An 18,595-nucleotide genomic window follows, 5' to 3' on the forward strand; every position below is an offset into this window, starting at 1 on the left:
TCCATTTCTGGGGTGTTTTTAAAACCCTATAGCGCGCGTCGAGGAACGTCCCATATGGGACGCATATTTCACAATGACGGGCCGACGTACACGTTGCAAAACGCACCGAACGAATGTGGTATCGAGTTAATTGAAATGCGTTGCTATGGCTTACCTCTCGGAGCCAATCGTCCGCGAGAACGTGTTTCGGAAAAAGCGGGGGAAAACGCGGGCAGAGAGGGGGGGGGTGAAACAAGAGAGACGGAAGAAATAAAAAAAAGGCAGGCAACGGTTGAAACGAATTGCTGGCGAGGAATATTCGTGTCACTGACAACTGGTTCTGCGTGCTCTTAGGTTTCTATTTTTCTTCACCAGCGTAGTACATAATCTAGAATTTCTGTATTGTTATGCATATAATTTCATTCTGGCAACGAAAATTCGTTTCAGCTTCTTGTATTTAAATCTGAAAGCTCATCCCGCGCTTTCTGTCTGAGATAAATAAGGATAAGGATTCCGTAGATGAAAAAATTTCTCAATTGTTCACAATCGAGACGCATATTACGCGATATTCATCCGCTCTGTTTTAAAAATTTCAAATTATTTACGAGATTCAAATACTTCTTTATTATTGTACATTGCTACGCGATGAATTTCTCCTCTGTTACTCTTATTCGTTACCTTCAATCACCCGTCAGTGTTCGATATCGTCGCCTCAACGTCTCAATATTCGCACTTTATTAAAATGCCTTCGAAACGAGTATTGGATACACCGTAGCACGGAAGACACTCGCGTCGCCACATTGTTGCTGGTAACAACGAATCTTTATGCCCTCCATCGATCAGCAGTTTAACGAACACTCGGGAGCGCATCATTGCACCGGAGTCCTTGAACTATATCGAATTACGTAGCCAGTCATCGATCGAATTGTTTGCTTGCTAATATAGGCGAGCCTCAGGGACGTCGTTTAAGAAAACCTGACGGAAACGCTAGGCATACCGGGTTCCCTGTCACGTATTTAGTTATTTTTATGCAGACCTTTGACCAGAGGGTGGAAAACCGCAGTCTGAAAATCCAGCCGCGCTTTAGAGAATATCGAACGAAGCCCGGTTGGTCGAGAGGAGCCACGAAGAAGCTTGTTTATCTCACGGCGGATGCGGGATATCCCGTTCGCCTGTCCGTAATATCCGCGGGAGAGGGGGGGGAGGGGGGATCCATCTAAATTTTAAATGTTAAAAGCTCGTATTCGACGAACCCGGTAAATCCAGGCTGTCTCGTGGCTCCATCCAGCCGCGGAGATCGACGATTCGCCGCGCAGCGCCCCGATATACGATTCCGTGCCGCTTCATGCGGGCTTCGGGCAGAGGCGTGGTAAAAATAAGAGAGGCCATTGAAAATTCTCCCTGGGATTTATAGGCATTTTTACTGGGCCGCCGATAAATTCGAGACGCGCCGGGGTATAATGCATTCTATTGGACGAGAGCGAAATATCGAGGCGAGCCACGAAAGAGCGAACGGCGAGTACCGAATGAAATTCCACGATCGACCCTTTTATTTATGACGCCTGTTTGCTATTTTACTCTCCGCGCTTGAATCGATTCGCTCGCGACACCAGTTATAGCTTCGCGTTTCTCTTTTTTTCCTGTGTTTTCTGCTTTTTTTTTTGCTTTTTTTTTTGCTGTTTTTTACATTCCTTCATCTCCTCTTCACTCTTTATTTGGAAAATATACCGCGGGGAAGCCTCGCTCGAATAACCGACGAGGAATCGGGACCTCGAAGAGCGAGAGGGAGGGTGGGTTTCTGCGCGCAATTCTAAAAGTAGCCCAGAATGCCAAGAGAATCGATCGTCTCGGGCGAAACGAGAGAACTGATAGGGTGCTGTTTCCACGGAGTAATTCGCGCGGTCGACACACTTTTCGGAGGTCTCGAATACCCCGGCATTGTCTCCCGCGGGAAAGGAGCAAGAAACCGCAGTTGTGGGGTGCCTCCGCGGGTCATCGTGGCTCGAGGCCAGCGTCAGGAGTCGCTCCTGGAACGTGTCCCAGCACGGGATCGGACCAGGAATGAAAATGAATGCGCGCGTTCGGTCTGTCGGGGAATAAATAAAGCGTGTTTGCTGTTTACCGTTTCCCACTGGAACCTGGACACGTTCGCGGGTGGAGGCGTACGAAATTTTCCGCCAGAACTACCTCGGACGATCTTGTTAGCTGCGGTTTCGTCGCCAAGACCTATTCTACACCGCCTCCTCTTCTTCTATCGCTGGGCCTAGTCGCGGTTTTAAAGTTCGATAGCAGGTCTCGCCGTGCCCCGATTGGTTCGTTTCCTAAGTAGCTCCATTCGTTTAACAGGAAGCGATTAAAACAACTGTGGCGACTGCGAGTAATTGCTCGAAGCCTTAGTTCTAAGTGGCACCTAATTGCTTCTTGGCAGAACTGATCCTTCCTGGTTGACCAACGATCGGTTGACTAACTCGAGTGTCAGCTGATTGATTGCTCCGAATACCGATTCGACTGCGACTTCCTTCAATATTGGCCACTGATAAGAAATCTAATTACTTTTCATTTCGGTCGACCTAATTGATCAGAAATTGATTAACCACTTTGAACGCTATCCGCTTTAACATCGACTGATCGGTGCGATAATCAATTCTTTATCTCATCGAATCTTAATTGATCCCCAGCTTGAAAGCTCGAGTACAGATCTAGAAGATTGTTGCGCGTCCTTGAGGAAAATCACGCGACAACGTTGAAAGTGAGAGTTCATCTGGACTAACCGAGCGCGAACGACTTTTCCCATATCCTGCAAGGATTCCGCGATTCTTCGACTCCCGATCCAGCAGCGGAAGTCCACGAACGGGACGTCGCGCACAGGCTGACAAAGGGAGACGGTTCATCGTTGAAATCGTAATCGAAGGGGGGAAGAACAGTGTTGCATAGTGTGGCCGGAGCAAGAGATGCCGTTAACGGTAACCCGTGGCAACCCGTGGCAACCCGTGCCGCGTCCCAGCATCGATCCAAGTTTTATCGAAGCGCTCCAGCCCCGCCCAGCCTCTACGGGGCTGCCCGAAAATTTAACTTTATCGTGGACATCGAAAACGATCGATTATCCGTTACAGAACTCGAACACCGGCTTCGATCCACCTCGAGTCTGAACGAATTTCAGCTGTCGGCGTCTCGAACGTCAACCGTCGTCCCGCCACGCGACGGATCGTACAAGATCGAATGGTTTTCTTTCGAAGAAATCGGTAAAGATTTCATACGCCAGTGCAATATTTCCATGAACGGTTTTCCTTCTACAACTAGATTGAAATCGAGAACAGTTCTGTCCATACGAGCATTCCTGTATATCTCGTTACACGTTTTCTGCCGTACGGTAAGACGAACAAGCTCCGAATTATTTATCCTTACTTATCAAGTTTCGAAATAACCGAAACAATAACGATCGTTATTCTACGCCTGCGACGAATCGAAAGCAATCGCTAGAGCGCAAGATATGGAAACCGTCGTCGTATATCTTCCCCCGGATCGTTCTTTTTAAAGGAATCGTAGCAATCCAGTCGGGATTCGAAATTCGTCGCGATAAAATACGGGGACGTTTACGATTCCTCGGGAATAAGACTTGTTCCTGATTTCCTCGCGAAATATCGTGATCGTCAAAGGCTGCCCTGCATTGTTTACTGTTTCAACGGCGAACGACTCGCGAGTCACTCGGCGATTCGAAGGGGGTTCGTTTTCACCCCCGCCGCATCGTGTCCGCCTCTGGCTGAGCCTTTTCCACTGCACGGCGAAAGGTACACGCCTACCAGCTTGCACCCCATTGTCCCGAATATTCTTTTCCGTATCGCTCCCGACGTAAGAGTAAGCGGCGTCAGAAATATTTTCCAGAGTTTTCCCGGTTCTCTGTTCCTCCCGCGTAGCCGTCGCGCTTTCATCCCTTTGTCGCGTACCGATCAACGCTTCCGGTCCGTGTTCCGCGGTCTCCGCGTTCCCGTTACACCCATTAAAACTACCACGATCATCCCGGATCGCTGTCAACCTTTTTATCCCCCCCTTTTCTCTTCTTTCTGCCGTCCGTCTCGTTCGTTAGAGACGTCGCGTTTCAGCACCGCTATCCAGCCGCTCTCCAGCCGGTGATTCCATTCGATCACGAGTCCAAGCACACGTTGCAATCTTCGTCCGATGCTCGCAGCGAACGAAGTCGGGTTCCGTCTTCGGACACCAACGCCGCAAGGGCGCTCGATAAAATAATCGGGTCGTACGAGGGTGCAACCCCGTTCGCTGCGAAACAGAGCCCCGGATACGCTCAGTCCGTGCAACGACTATCAGAAATGCGACGAGTAAGCAGGTATATGCGAAAGTAATCGAACATCGTAGGCAAAACCTCTCCGATTCTCTACGCCACGGTTGTCGTTAGGTAACGTTAGTCAGGGCGCGAAAAATTAGTTAGGCGGGCGTCGTTAAGTCGCGTCTGTTGCCGTGTTGCCAGTGATTGCGGTTTTGCGCACGATATGTCGACGCTACCACAGATAAGTGGCCGAATGATCAGACTGTCGATAGGCGGGAGGGTAAAGAAGAGAGAGAAAAAAAAAAAAAAAAAATTAGAAAAGAAAGGAGGAAACGTCGTATCCCCTACTCACCTCCGTAGTTCGGCCTTACTCTTTTATCGTAGCTGACGGAGAACGAGTCCAATATCGCGGAGATGTTGACGTCGTTCAGCATACTGCCCCCGCCGGTTCTGCAATATAAAAAGGATAACGATTTTGAGAAAGAGGAGGAAGTTGCAGGCTGCGCGAAATTGGCGACACGGGGCCAGCTTAGTGGCATGCACAGAGTCGGAAACGCTTTTAATATGACTGACGTGCCGGGAGTTACGATACCGAAGGGTAAGTCCGATGTTTAAAGCCACGCTGGGGATATTAAAGTTTCGCCCGCGTACCGGGGAAGTTTGAAAAAGTATTTTAGAGCCCTCTGCCGCGCTTTAATTCCGAGAGAGGGATGCGACTATCAATTCAGGACACCGGCTCGTTTCTTCCCTCGTCCCTCTTCAGTCTATTATTATCATTATTTTCTTTCGTTCCAGCCGCTCGGATATTTTTATCCATCAACGAGAAGCGCTTTAACCCGCGAACTGTACTTTTGTCCACGGTTACACGGGATTTTGTGTCGAGTAAATGGGCGTGCGTCTGATTCGCGCGGTTCAGTCGCGTTTCCCTGGCCGAGTGAAAAATCTGCTCTTGACGCGTACAAGCGGCGCTAACGCGTTCAAATGATCAATGACGTGAAAAGGCAAGAGATAATTATATTCCAGAGCCGATGTGTAAACCGGTGCTTGTCATTGAAATATTATCCGGGCTTTATCCAACACCGTGATCCACCAGTGGATCCGAACGTCGTTCCACTTTTTTCTTTCTATATTTCGAGAGGAAAACGTTAAAGAATATCGATACCTTTGCAATTTTCACGTCCATGTCAAATCGGACTCTTGTATTACTTAACAATACGCGCCTCTCGTGTACGTTAACCTAATTGGCATAAAAAACATTCAACTCGAATTTAATCTGAGCGATTAAACTCCAACCGTACGATGCTTTTATTTTCTTCCAATAATTATTTTTAAAAGCATCGCGGAAGAAAGCGGAAGGGAGATATATCTCTCTCTAATATCCAACGCTTAATAGCTTTTTAATATGCGAGGCTTCTCCAATAGCGGATAATTTATCGTTCCCCCCTCTTGTGTTTCCCAGTGATTTTCTCGAAGCGGAAAGGAGCGATCGTGGCGGTTTCTGTAGCGTATTCGAGCACGAAAAGACTCGTATACAAGGTTAAATGCGTAAAATGCTGGATGCTCGGGTTCCGCTTATCGGATCGGCAGATACAGGCTTGGTGAGTCAATTAATCGGTAATTAATCGGAATCTACGAAATTGAATAGATTCTTGATAAAAACTTGAGAAAAATTTTCCATTTCGTTGGTATTCACACACGGCTGGAACGAGCAACGTGTAAGGAATTTATCGAAGCTAGCAAATATTAAAAGCCTAACATTAGTAAAATATTTTTGTTGTAAATTTTGTGATAGATTTGAATAGCTAAAATGAAGAAAACGAAGGCGATGAACGGTCTTTGTGTACGGTCACGTATCAGCGGCAGGTCCTTGTTTCGTTCGGCCGTTCGATCAAAATCACACGTTCAACCCTGACTGATACCCTCCAGCCGTGATCTTTGTCAGGTGTGAAAGTCAACTCGATCGAGATAGCTGGTGGAATAAATGACCTTACGCGTGATGAAGTTAACTTGCTGATGCGACAATGGTGGGCGGCGCTGAGGCTTCGCGCGAGCCTCAATTATCGCGGTTCTGTTCGGTGGTACCGTTGAAATTCGAGCGATCGTCCATCCCTTCGCTGTTAAACGATGCCTTGCACCACTATCGCGACTCGCATTGTCACCGTAGCCGCATATAGGACGCTTTCAAAATTGAACTAGGGAATTTTATTTCCTTGATTACCTTCGACTCGTTTTCCTACAACGTTACTGCAGCTATGATAGTTGATGGACGAGTAGATCGATACATTTCGCAAAAGGGATTAACTGGTATTAATTTTTCTTTAAATTATATCAAAGGCGGACAATTAATGAATGGCAGTAAATTGATGATACTTGTTGAAGCACAGTGGCGACAATGTGGCAATCGAATGCGAGGAAGTCGTGAATTCCAAGTGTAGGAAGTTTAAGGAAGCAGCGTAATACGAGGACGAGTTAAAGGACTCTGATTGATTCGAAGGTTGCCGGAATTTTCGGAGTTTCGAGAGTCCTGGTGATTCCGGAAGTTTCACGAGGCATTAGGCTGCGTCAGGATTCCTGGATGTCCCTAAGGGATGTAGGGGTTTCAGCGGTCCTAAGGGTATCAGTGAGTTCCATTGCTTTTGACAGTTTGGGAAATTTCGGGGTATTTCAATTATACCTGCGGTTCCGGGGAGCTCTAGGGATTCGACAAGTTTCAGAAGATTGTAGAAACCCACGGAATTTCGAAGTATCGGGCTCGCCAGGATTTTTCGGCTCTTCGATCCGTAAAACCTCCCGAATCTTCGAAACCTCCGAAATCTGAGTCGCTTGTAGAATCACGCTGATGGAATCTAATAGAATTTTCCAATATTTCGGAAATTTTCCTATTAATTTTTGGCGAACGAAATCAGTTTATCAAGAATTTTTTTTGAAATTTCTTTTATTGATCGTTAAAATTCTTCGATACTGTCGTACTTTTAATCAACATCGCGCTCCAATTTTCCGATACGTCCGATTCGATATACGAATTGATAGCGATAAATTTCCTCGAGTACGCAGAGAACGTATTTCACGACAATCGTTATCGGGCGCCTGGAGGATGCTCTTTTCAAGTTCAGGCTTAGCCTCCGCGTGGCGATCCATCGTCGGGATATCCGGCCATCGTATAAAAGTGTCCTCCTGATTCGTCATCCGCCGTGACGTTCTGTACGCGGGATTTTTCGATCAAACAAGGGACCGGTAATCATTCGATGCATCCGCGCGAAAGCCGATCCGGCTGGAACGTCGCGCGTCGTTTCACTATTTTTAAAAGAGATGGCTGACGAGTGCACCGAGCGGAAGTGGCTTTGACCGTACGCGTGTGTATCATGGAGGCCGATTTATCGGACAACTCTCGGCAGGTACACGCTGCGAACTAAATCTTGCGCAACGATATCTGCGAACAACTTGCCAGCCAGGTTACGATAATAGGTCAGAGGTTAGGCGTATCGATTAAACGCAGATAACCGCTCTTAGAACAAGGGTGCGAATAACAGCGACGCCGTTGAGAACGTGCAGGATACACACCGTCTCTAGCCGCGCTTAGGTGTTGGTAGATTCTTGTTCCGCGGATAATGGGGGAGCCTCGCGATCCATTTATATTAAATTACGGGGGATGGTACAATTTCGGCCGGCCTCGGCAACGTTGTTGCGTTCCTACTAATGAACACGTAGCGTAGGGAGAATGCAAATAGATCATAATCGCTGGGAATGTGTTTCGCGAAACGATTCAAAGTCTCATAAGGCCCGTGTAATAGCTATCGATCGACCGTTATATGGTCGGCTATAAACGCCTCGATCCGATTTTTCCACGCAAAGTCCGAAATTTTTGTTCAGAGCTAAATATATTGCAAGTGCAACGAGAAATTTCACTTTCAGATCGCGTAGCCATCGTTGTAGCTCATTAGTATCAAAATTACGGGAGAAGAAAGAAATGTCGACGGTCGAGGAGCAGCGACGTTAATTGCGCGGAAAGTGGAATCGTCGTATTCCAAAGTGTCGTAAACTTCGGTGCACGGTAAATTCCGGCGGATTAAATGCGCTACGGAGTTCGCGGCGCGGAGTCACGTGTGATTAATTCGCCCGCCGCCGGAAAGTTTCCCTTTATATAAAACGTCGCCGCGCGGCCATATCTCTCCGGGTTGCGTACGGCCCGAAACGGGAAAATATCGTCCCAGTTCCGGCGTGCCAAATCGTTATTCGAAATTCAGCTGCCTTTGACGGCCCCCATCCACCCGGTTTTCCTTCTCCTTTCCCCTTTTTTTTTTGCATTTTTTCTTCCTCCACTCGACTCGATTCCCGCGTCGACGAACGCCTACTCCTTTAATCAACTTCAACTCGAGCGATCCGTAGTCGTCTCTGCCTGCTCTCGTTGTTAACGAGAGGCGGGAAAAAGGGCAGAGTGTCCTCGACGGATGACATTTTCGATCGCTGAGAACATTCGGATGGCGTCCTTCGGGTTGAGCGACTGGTCGCGACCGTTGGGACCAAAGCGCGCAAAGCGTGTCCCCCGCGCGTGAAACACGCGCACCCCGGGAAACAGCCTTTTGAGAGCTCCCTTCGGAAATGTCAGCAGGCTCGCCTACGCTTTCCTTACCGACCGTTTCTGGCCCTTTGAAGAATTACTCGCGCTCGTTTATCGCGTAGCTTCTTCGCTTTTTTTCTTTTTTTTTTTTTTTGTTCACGGTGCTTCGCGCGTTCCTCTGCGACGTTCTCCGATTTTAAAGGGTCCGAGCTGTCTCGGGATATTTTCGTTCGTTTAATCGAATTTCAAATGGCAAGCTCGCAAGGCTGTTCGCGAGGTTTTACCAACAGTTCTTTATTCGTTTTACGAATTTGTTGCGTCGCATATAGTTTCCTGGCCACGCCCGCGACAACTTCATCTTCCATTTGTTGTCTCTCCGCGCTTGCCAAGAAGCGGGATGAAAAAGGAAGAAGATCAAGAGTCGCCGCAGAACATGTACCGCACGTAGCGAGCAGTGTATATCCAAGAATTTCTTTCCACTCGATCGTTCCACGAAACCGTGCCATACCTCTTCTCGATTTGATTTGTGATCAGCCTGGTGGAACCAGCTTTACTGTCCCAGACAGTAAAAAGCGCAGCCCCTCGTGGCCGATCTCTTGCGTCCGTTCGCCTCGCTACGCCCCCCCCCCCCTAACTTCGCTGCCATCATTCTTAGCAAAAAATCTCCGCGTACACAGTCTTGATGTAAAGATCGGAGAACGATTTTTTTTTGCTTTAAATACATTCATTCTCTCCATGACAGAGAAGAACAGTTGATACGTCTCGTTGACACTGTTAGGGATAATAATATCTACGAGAATCATATTAACCGCAATTAACATATTACTCTTTTATCGATCGATCGTTGCCTCACCTAAGATTCTTCCCACCCCTCGAGTGTCCTTTCTCGCCCGCCCAACGATCGCCGTTCCTCCTCTTTATTCCTTTGCCAAACAGCCAACGCTCGGCCTGGGTATCGGTTATGAATTATTCATGATAAGCGGGCCGGTGTGGGGCACGAACGAAAAACCGGGTTATATTCTGGTCACCGGACGCTGTACATAACTGGTAGAAAGGGAGAGAGAGAGCAAATGAAAACGCTTTTCAGTGTGATTTACGCTAATTTCGGCACCGATTTACACGCTCGACCACAGCCAGGAAGCCGGTAAGTGCGCGGACGCATCCTTCCGGTCAGTGTCGCGTGTGTACTTTTTATCGCCGCGCCGCCAACAAATTTCCCTCCCTAACCACCCCTATATTTCTCTGTCGGCTGTTCCAGTCAGAATTAGTTCGCCGTTAGTTCATGCTAATGAACGCGAATGCTGATTAAATTTCTATCTTTCTCTCCCGCTTCCCTCGGCCTTCGTTCCCTGTTAACGTTGTTGACGAGCCGAGGGGGCGAGACTGTTGAACGGGGGTTGAAACATCGGGAGGCAGTCTGTTTCATTTACACGTTCTTGGCGAATTCATTGCTGCGGTTGTCTGCTGGGTTTTACGAGGGACCCTGCAAGTGCTACCTTTCTTTTTTACGAGACTCGGTGAGAATTACCAGCGGGACGTATTTTGAGTGCCGGTTTTTAGAGCGGTACCACTCTGTTGCGTTATCTACTCTTTAGAAGTCCGATTAAAGAAATAGCATACACTTTTTTTCAGAAATTAATATTTGTCGCAGATACGAGTACCTGGAAGTTTGAAAACATTCGCGTAAATCTCAGTTAATAACAATCTTGGAATATGTAGAAGTACCAGTTTTACACTTTAGGGAGTGATTCATATTATATTAACGCTTCATATTTAAAGCTCATCCATTCCATTAATTTACTGGCAGCAGACGGTAACTCTGGTTGGTTACCGACAGACAATCGCAGAGGTATTTTGGATTTTTCTACGTTTCACGGAAAAATGTAACGACACTCCTTAACATCCCCGGTTGCTCGCTCCTACATCGTCCTCTCCTCTCGTCTTATCTTTCCCTCTGCTTTCCTGTTGCCGCATAATTAACAGACGACGCCTCCATTGACGTCGCGCGGTGCTATTTTCACACGGCGACCGGTAATAAATAACGCGCGTAATGGGATCGGAAAAGCGCGTTCACGGACGGACGGCCGTGCAGATAACGAGGGGAGAAAAAGCTGGCGGAGGAATTCGAAATGCCGATACGAGCTAGTCATCCATCGAATCTGAACACCGGACCCAGATACATTTAACGTTGGAACGCGGCGCGCACCGCCGCGTCCATTTGTCACTGTCCAAATGAGTTGCCGGCCCCACCGCGCGGATCCTTTCATCCTTCGCGGCTTTCGTCGGCAACGGACCGCGAAAATCTCGCGCGAAATTCACGCGGGATCGATCATGTACAGAGGATTAACCGCGGGGAGAGGGAGTATACCCCGGGATGTTGGAAAGTTCGACGGCGTTGGCGCGAAAGCTTCGAGAGCGATTTTTTTTTCTATTTATTGTCGGTAATATTCTACGAAAGGCGATTGGAAATATATTTATTTTGAACATTGGAAAATTTGGGGTAGCTAGGGAGAGAGAGAGAGAGAGAGAGAGAGAGAGAGAGAGAGAGATTTTGTACAGCTTTGTAGTTTGCGAAGCGATTGGAAATATTTTATTTGAAAACTTTGAGCATCTTTCCGAAGCCCTGAACGATATTCCTGGAGGAGTAATTGGAACTTTTGTTTGTTCGAGAATAGGGGTAGATTCGTGTAATTTCTAGGTTCTTGGAACTTCTCAAACGTTTGCATAAATTTCCTGAAAGTGTTCCGTTTTTAATGAACGCATACAGATTGGCGCGCATTAAAATATAAAAGAGGCTTAAAATATTCGCGGTTGATACAACGATGTATTTTTCATCGGTTACATGAATGGGCAATGAAACTATATTTAATGCGGTGCTACCCCGTTTACTACGTATTTATGGGACCAGTTATAAAAAAAAGGGAATTCCTCTGTAAAACTGTTGTTTTAAGGCAGCGAATAAAGTATCGTGGTTAATTTTTAGAAGGGAAAATACCCTTGTTTGGCCTCCACAGACAACCAGGATACCTTCGATGAACTTAAAACAAAACCGCAAACTATTTGGCTTCGTTGCTACTGTTGAGTTTTAACAAGTCTTTCGAAGCTTTCGAATAATAGCGATCTCCCGTAGCAGCGCCGGAAACCGTTCGAAATTTCCGTTCTTGTTATCGTGCTTTTCGATGTGGGACACTTGTGCCCGACGGTGCCGAGGTTTTTACCATTTTTAAAAGTTCCGCGTCCAGGACTCGAGCATTGTCCTCTGTTAAACGGCGCGTTCAACGATACTCCCAGCCATTTCCGTTGATTTTTAATCGAACGGAAGACAATTGCCCCGAAGTCGGAGACGTAGAAAGCTGTTTGGAATATCGCCAAAGCGGTTCCCGTGGCCGTTTTAAAATTCAATTAAAACGGTTGCTGCTCCGCTGGAACGCATCACTTCCCGTACACATTCGCCGGTTATTCGTTTTAATAAAGGCGCCCCGGTGAGTTACTTCTCATTGTCGGCTAACCAAGATTGGGGGTCCCGGGATAATTAAATGCCGAATGCGAACCGACCCCGCCTAAGTAAGTACAATGCGCCTTTTTTACCCCCTATCCGCATTCTCGTCGGGAGTACTATAATTAATGCACGCGGTAAAACGTTCGTTTTAACCGTTTTCAATGGCTTTTTCGTTAGCCATCGCCGTTGCTATCCTTTTCCGCTTGAATATATCAGGATAATCCTGAATTTACGGGCGAAGGGTTGAAGCGACTCGTTGCGTATAATTAGAGAGAAATTTTGTATGAATGTAAAATCAGGAACGTGCAAATGAAGCATAGATTAGCTATCGAGGTTAATTATACTTTATTACGGTTTAAGAGGGTGTAAAAATACCCCACGGAAAGGAATAAGATTAATATAGATAGTCGTACCTGTGTTTCGCTATTGTCAAATGCAAGTCAAATGAATTATTCAGATGATCTATTTTAGATGCCCCTTTACGCGACACATTGTTCACGATGCCGCTTGAAATAGGCAACCCTTAACACTTTGACATTTTTCCGCTCGAATTACTACCTGCTGCTTTTATCCAAATCTATGTTTTATTTGCGCAAGATCCTGTCGTCGTTCAACTGGAAATTACCAATTATTTTTCTAGTTCAAATGACACAATATCTGTAACCTGTGCGCTTCTCTTAAGCCTGATCGAAGAGTACAACAACACTGATTGCTGAATATATTATGTCATGAATTTTTGCCAAGCGCAAACGACATATTCCGTGCTCGTTAAATCGTCACGAGTTACATCTAGCCGGGGACATTCGGTTTTAACAAGGTTTATCTCGACGTCACTTTAATCCGGCACTATAAATATTTGAATTCGCTCCAACAAACGTTTGCGCGACCGTCTCGTTTCGCGCGATAAATTCTCCAGCCCCGAAATTACGGATTCAAGCCCGGTATCTCGGCTCGCGCCGAATTAACGATACAGCGAAACAGATGTTCGGAACCGCGTCGAAAATCCGGGCGCGTCCTCGCCGGCGAATCCGCGTCGAGTTGACACTTTGACGCAGAAATGTGTTGCACCTCTGGCTGGCTGCACCGCGGCTTTCGATTTTTCCGGAGGAAATTAAGGGGCCGAAGATAAATGGGAAACCGTTCGCGAGATGGTTTACGTCATAGTTCGATAGTTAGGATGGAAAAAGGGTGAAGAGAAGAGGCAGTATCCAGCAAAGCTTATCGAGTGCGCATCTGTGTGAGGCTGTATGCGCGAATTTGACGTCACCGGCCAGCCCCTCTCGCCTTCGCACCCCTTTCAACCCGTCGGTGTGACGCCCTCTATGTGGGTTATGACGATACCAGGGGGATACGCGCTCGGTTAACCCCTTGGCTGTGTGTACGTATTTGGTTCAAGCTTGCGAAAACAACCGCGCGCCACGATGCGATGGCATCCCCTGGTGAACTTTGCACGCGCGTTAATACGGCCGTATCGTTACAAGGACGTAGACATGCGGTGCCCTCGTCTTCTTCCCGCGCGTTTCGCGCTCCCGTCTTCTTACTTCTCTTTCTGCTCGTGCTTTTATCTCGTGCGCGTCCCTCTTTTCACATCAGCCAGAGGTCACTGATTCTCAACGAATCACGGTTTTCAACGGGAAATAACGTAAAAAGTCAGGGAGAGGGTGTTTTCCGTGGCGTGCGGGCTGTGTTTGCGCGTAGTAACAAAGCCGGAGCCTGGCTGCCCGTGGAACATAATGAATTAGAGAATTTTCAACGTACCTCGAAAGGCGAGGTCGTCCCTTTTTCATTTTAAAGCGAGTTCACACGGCTCGTTTAAGTTCCCCCGTCTCCTCTTTTTCCACCTCGTTTCGACGATGTTTTGAAGGGATATCGTAATTAAAGAACGGATGCGAGATATTTAAATTAAACCAGCGAAATTCGTTGGTTCATAAGGGAATCGGATAAAATTTTTCTCCGAACCATCCAGTCATGTTTGAAAAATGAATTGCCTCGCGGTGACGCTGCTCTCTGACGTTTATACATGACTGTGCAAGACTTGATTCAAATCTAGAGGCTTCCGAGAGCTTTGTACACCCTTTGCAAACCGAGCGTAATTCAAGAATGCGCTCAGCTGCGACACCCGCTTTACAATTTTATTTAGCGTCCTCTGATTCTCGTTTGCTTAGAAATTTGAAAACTAGTCTTCGAGACGGAAGGCTCTCATATTTCGTAAAAATTCCAAAAAACATTAGAACAAGAACGTGCGTAAACCCTACGACGATCAGGTGAATTCAATTTTCATGTAATCGACGTTTCGTGCAAAATTGCGAACTGCACAAAAATTGATCCTCGATGCCAATGGCGAATAGATGCCAGAACAGGGAAAAAATGCTTAATCTATCCGTTTCGCCCGGTAGCCGCTTGTCAGACGTCGCGAGGGTGGTTGCGCGAGTCCGCGCGCGCACGCGCGACCGTAATCCTCCTTTCATCCGTGTTTCTTGTTTCAGGCCGGCTTAAGGAGAGTACCATCGCGTTGTGAGAGCGTCGCCGCTTTCCAGGCAACCACTTCCGGTATTTAGGTAAGCGACACTGAGCGCCGGCGGTCGCTGAGAAAGACGAGGAAGTCCTATTAGTCGAGCCACCGCGGTGCTACGCTTAAATCGCTATCAGTCTTGTCTTCGTTCTCGCTTCGCCCCCTTGTCTGGCGGCCATTACCGTTCGACTGCAAATTACCCCGAAAAAATAACGTTGCACGATGCCGCTCCGTGGCAGGCCGATCGTTCTTCCAGTTAAAGTCGACGTTTCCAGTTTCCGTGTTTCGATTGTAAATATGGGAAGCGAGAAAGAGCTTTCGGGACGGATTCTGCAGTTCTTGCGCGGCAATATTTCCGCGGTTATTGCGCTTGATTTGACAATACATCGAATGAAAGACCTGCTTTTAGTTCAAGTGCTAGATTGCGGTTATTGTTAGTTTAAAATTGCTCGAACTTCCATCGATACACGCGTAAAGTATATTTGTACCCAACTGTACAGCTCTGAAAGGAAAACAAAATTTACTATACCTGTAAACAGTGCGATTATGGATGCAAATAACTCGCGTCTCATTGCAAAGGCGGTACTGCTCGTCGCGCGACAAAAAAAAAATACGGAAAACATACGAATGTTTCATTTCCGTACGAGTGCATTTATACCTAGTTATAAAATTTGGCCACCAACTTTCAAATCAGTTTCCGTTTCATCCCAATGTCTTAATCCGTTGCTGAGATATAAGGGCCCAAAGTTTTTTTAGCGCTTCTAATTTTTTATAATATTAACGGGTGTTAATCTAGGTTTTAAGTAGGTTTCTGTTGAAAATATTCGACTTTCCCTGTGGATATATTCTATCAAACTAGGGAACCAATGTCTATTTACTAGATAAATGCGCAAAATGAATGATAAAAGTTTAATAAAAGAATGCGGAAAGAAAGGTTGAGGAAAGTTGACGATTGAAATTACTAAAGATTTCGAGATACAAGCTGCTTCTTCCTAGAATACCCGCGAGCTGCGAGATCTGGGATGAAGCCAGTTTGCGATGGTGGCGAAGCATCGGGATTATTTCCCTAAAGGGCACGGTTTACACCCGGACTCTTGTAATAGATTCAATTGCAAGCACCCGGCCCGTGAAAGTCTCAAGAATCTCATTTAAGTATTGGATTGCCGCGGGGGTTTTCTTGGATTTCTTGTTAGAAAAGTAAAGCACCGCTATAACAACAAACGAGTTTTTTTAATTATTGAAATACATGTAGCACGAGCCCACTTCAACGGTTTCTTTCATTCTGGAGCACTGCTTTTAATGAAAAATCCACAAAGATAATCCAACGTTTCATTCACGTCTATCATCTTCGAAGAAATACTATATTTGATCGTGCCATCATCATCGTGCAATAAACATCGATGCATCGAAACTGTGAGAAATGAAATTATTTCGCTTGAAAATTTCATAGTTCACTATGCCAGTTGCAACGGATTGTCAACATTTCCTCTCGTTTTCGCTCGTAAAATGATTTGCAAGTTAAATAATCCTCTGCGAAACTTGTACCATACATTTTCACCATAATTTAAAGAGAGTATTCGTTCCATAAGTCCTGGAATAGCGTTCATCGCAAAAGGATAATTATTTAAAGAGATTCTACTCGAGTGCTGTCCGCACGTCAACTTCCGTCGGCCGAGGATCGGTCAATCACGATGAAATTTGTTTCACGCGAGTTCACCAGTGGTGATCAGCCACGCTAATGTTCCGTGCTCGTCCGAATAGAAGGCAGGGCGCCGTACGCGTGAAACGATCCTCGCGATGTAACGTGGACGAGGACGAGAACGAGGGCGAGGGTGAGGGTGAGGCTGAGGGTGAGGGTGAGGGTGAGGGTGAGACACGGCTCATTAAACGTCGACCTCCTCGTTCGGCAAACGGGACCCACTGTGCAAGAGCTACACGCTGGAAATTGTTGTGCAAATACGACTACATTTATCCTGCAGCCTCTTGGCAAGAGCATATATTATTCAACCAAGAATACTGCGCCTTTCCCTTTGTCCCCGTTCAATCCTACGCCCCCGCGTCCTCGCCCCTTCCTCCCCCGTCTCTGCTCGTCTCGGACGCGCGTCGAAAATCTCGATTTCCATCAAATTCGAGTCCCCTGGCCTGGTTGCACGTAGCCACGTCGTGTTGGCAACGTCTTCGACGCCGGGGATCGTTCCAGGATCATGGTTTCAGATACGAGCGTACGACCGACTTACGTGTTTTACGATGGAATCCCACGGTCGCAGCCCGCGGAGGGTTGGCGCGTGATAGATGCGCGTGCACGCGATGAAATATAAAATTAAGATCGCGGAAAACGGGACACGGTTGAATTATGGTTGCCGTTCTCGTTCCCGTTTCCCTCTGTTTCTCTCTTTCTCTCTCTCTCTCTCTCTCTCTATTTTTCCGTGGAATTCGCGTTAACCCTGCGCTAGTACTCTAATACGTCTGTTGCGTGACTCTGTTTTTTTTATTCCTAGTTGGATGTTTTTTCGTTTATTACCGTTCGAAATGCTCCGTGGTATATTAATTATGCTCGTTAAATTGAAAAGCTTGCGACATAGTCGACTCGTTGACGACGAAGGCGGAATATTGGACAACGTACGAGTATCTTCGTACGAGCAAACATTTATCCGTGATTCTTAAAATCGTGGTTAATTATACGCTACGGATTAATGTAACGTTGCGCGCCGTTTTTTCGAATAATTCACCGCGGTACAAAAACAGCATTTCATTTCATTCGCTCGATGTGGATACCAACGTAGAAATACTCACCGAATTCTGGCTAATCAAAGTCATCCGCTCATCTATGGAAATGTATGCGTTGTCGAAGATTTATTGGAACGCAGTTTCCACTTCTTTCACCGGTGTTCGAAAAAATACTTACGGAGACAAGCAATTTCCCACAGCGAGGCGAAACGCGGAATATAATGGAATCGAAATTAGAGAAGATGGCGCACAAGTTTTCGCATGGAGCGTGGAAAACACAGGCTAGTAAAGTTGCCGGGAACAACTACGAGCAACTGCGACGCCTGGATTTGGTAAATTCCTTCTCCCTCCGGCGCCGCGGACGACGCGAGTTTTTTAAGTGGCGGTCGTAACAGTGATTATGGCAATAACACGAGGAAGATGTTCTTCGCCGTTTTAGAGGAGAAACTTGTTATCTAGGAGGGCTCTTGGGAACATCGCGTGTCCTGCAGATAAGCCGGCCACGGAGTCGCAATAAAGACAACGAGTCGGTATCCCCCTCGTTCCGTTGTCGTTGCACCCCGTGCTTGTTGGTGCAGTCATTGTCAGGCCGCCGTTGTATCTTCGATCTTGGTTAATCGTCCACGTTCGTGATCGTGAAACGCGTCGCTGGTAAAAAGAGCAACGAGTGGCAATAAAGACAACGGAGAGCGACGTCTTTGTTGCTCCGCTGCGTATCTACGATCTCTCTTATTCATGCGGGCTGCCCGCACTCGCGTTATTTACGTCCGTCACTGTGTGTACACGGCCACGGTCAAGAGAACACTGAATGGCGATAAAGAGCCGCGGCTGTCATGCCCATTGATGACGTTTGTAACCGAGTACGGTTCCGATTACGACCGAAGCTCTTTCATTCACCTAGATAATTCGCCGCCCCGACAACAAAAGGCTCGAAATTCGATTCAGACGTTTCCTTTTAACCCTTCTCGAGACGCGTTTATTTTTAATTAACGAAATTTCATTCGTCATTAGAAACACGAAACAGTTGAAAAATCACGA

The 18,595-nt window shown here is 46.8% G+C and overlaps 1 protein-coding gene across 15 annotated transcripts in view; it reads right to left on the minus strand.

The window, feature by feature from the left end:
• Nucleotides 1-18,595, minus strand: part of Rdl (Resistant to dieldrin) — a 62,188-nt gene that overhangs the window by 25,842 nt on the left and 17,751 nt on the right. For all 15 annotated transcript variants that reach the window (XM_076902806.1, XM_076902803.1, XM_076902800.1 and 12 more), the window contains exon 2: nucleotides 4,614-4,711. In XM_076902806.1, coding sequence (XP_076758921.1) covers nucleotides 4,614-4,711 — 98 coding nt within the window. The remainder of the gene's footprint in view (nucleotides 1-4,613; nucleotides 4,712-18,595) is intronic.

Source organism: Xylocopa sonorina, chromosome 10, assembly GCF_050948175.1.
Source record: "Xylocopa sonorina isolate GNS202 chromosome 10, iyXylSono1_principal, whole genome shotgun sequence".
NCBI lineage: Eukaryota > Metazoa > Arthropoda > Insecta > Hymenoptera > Apidae > Xylocopa > Xylocopa sonorina.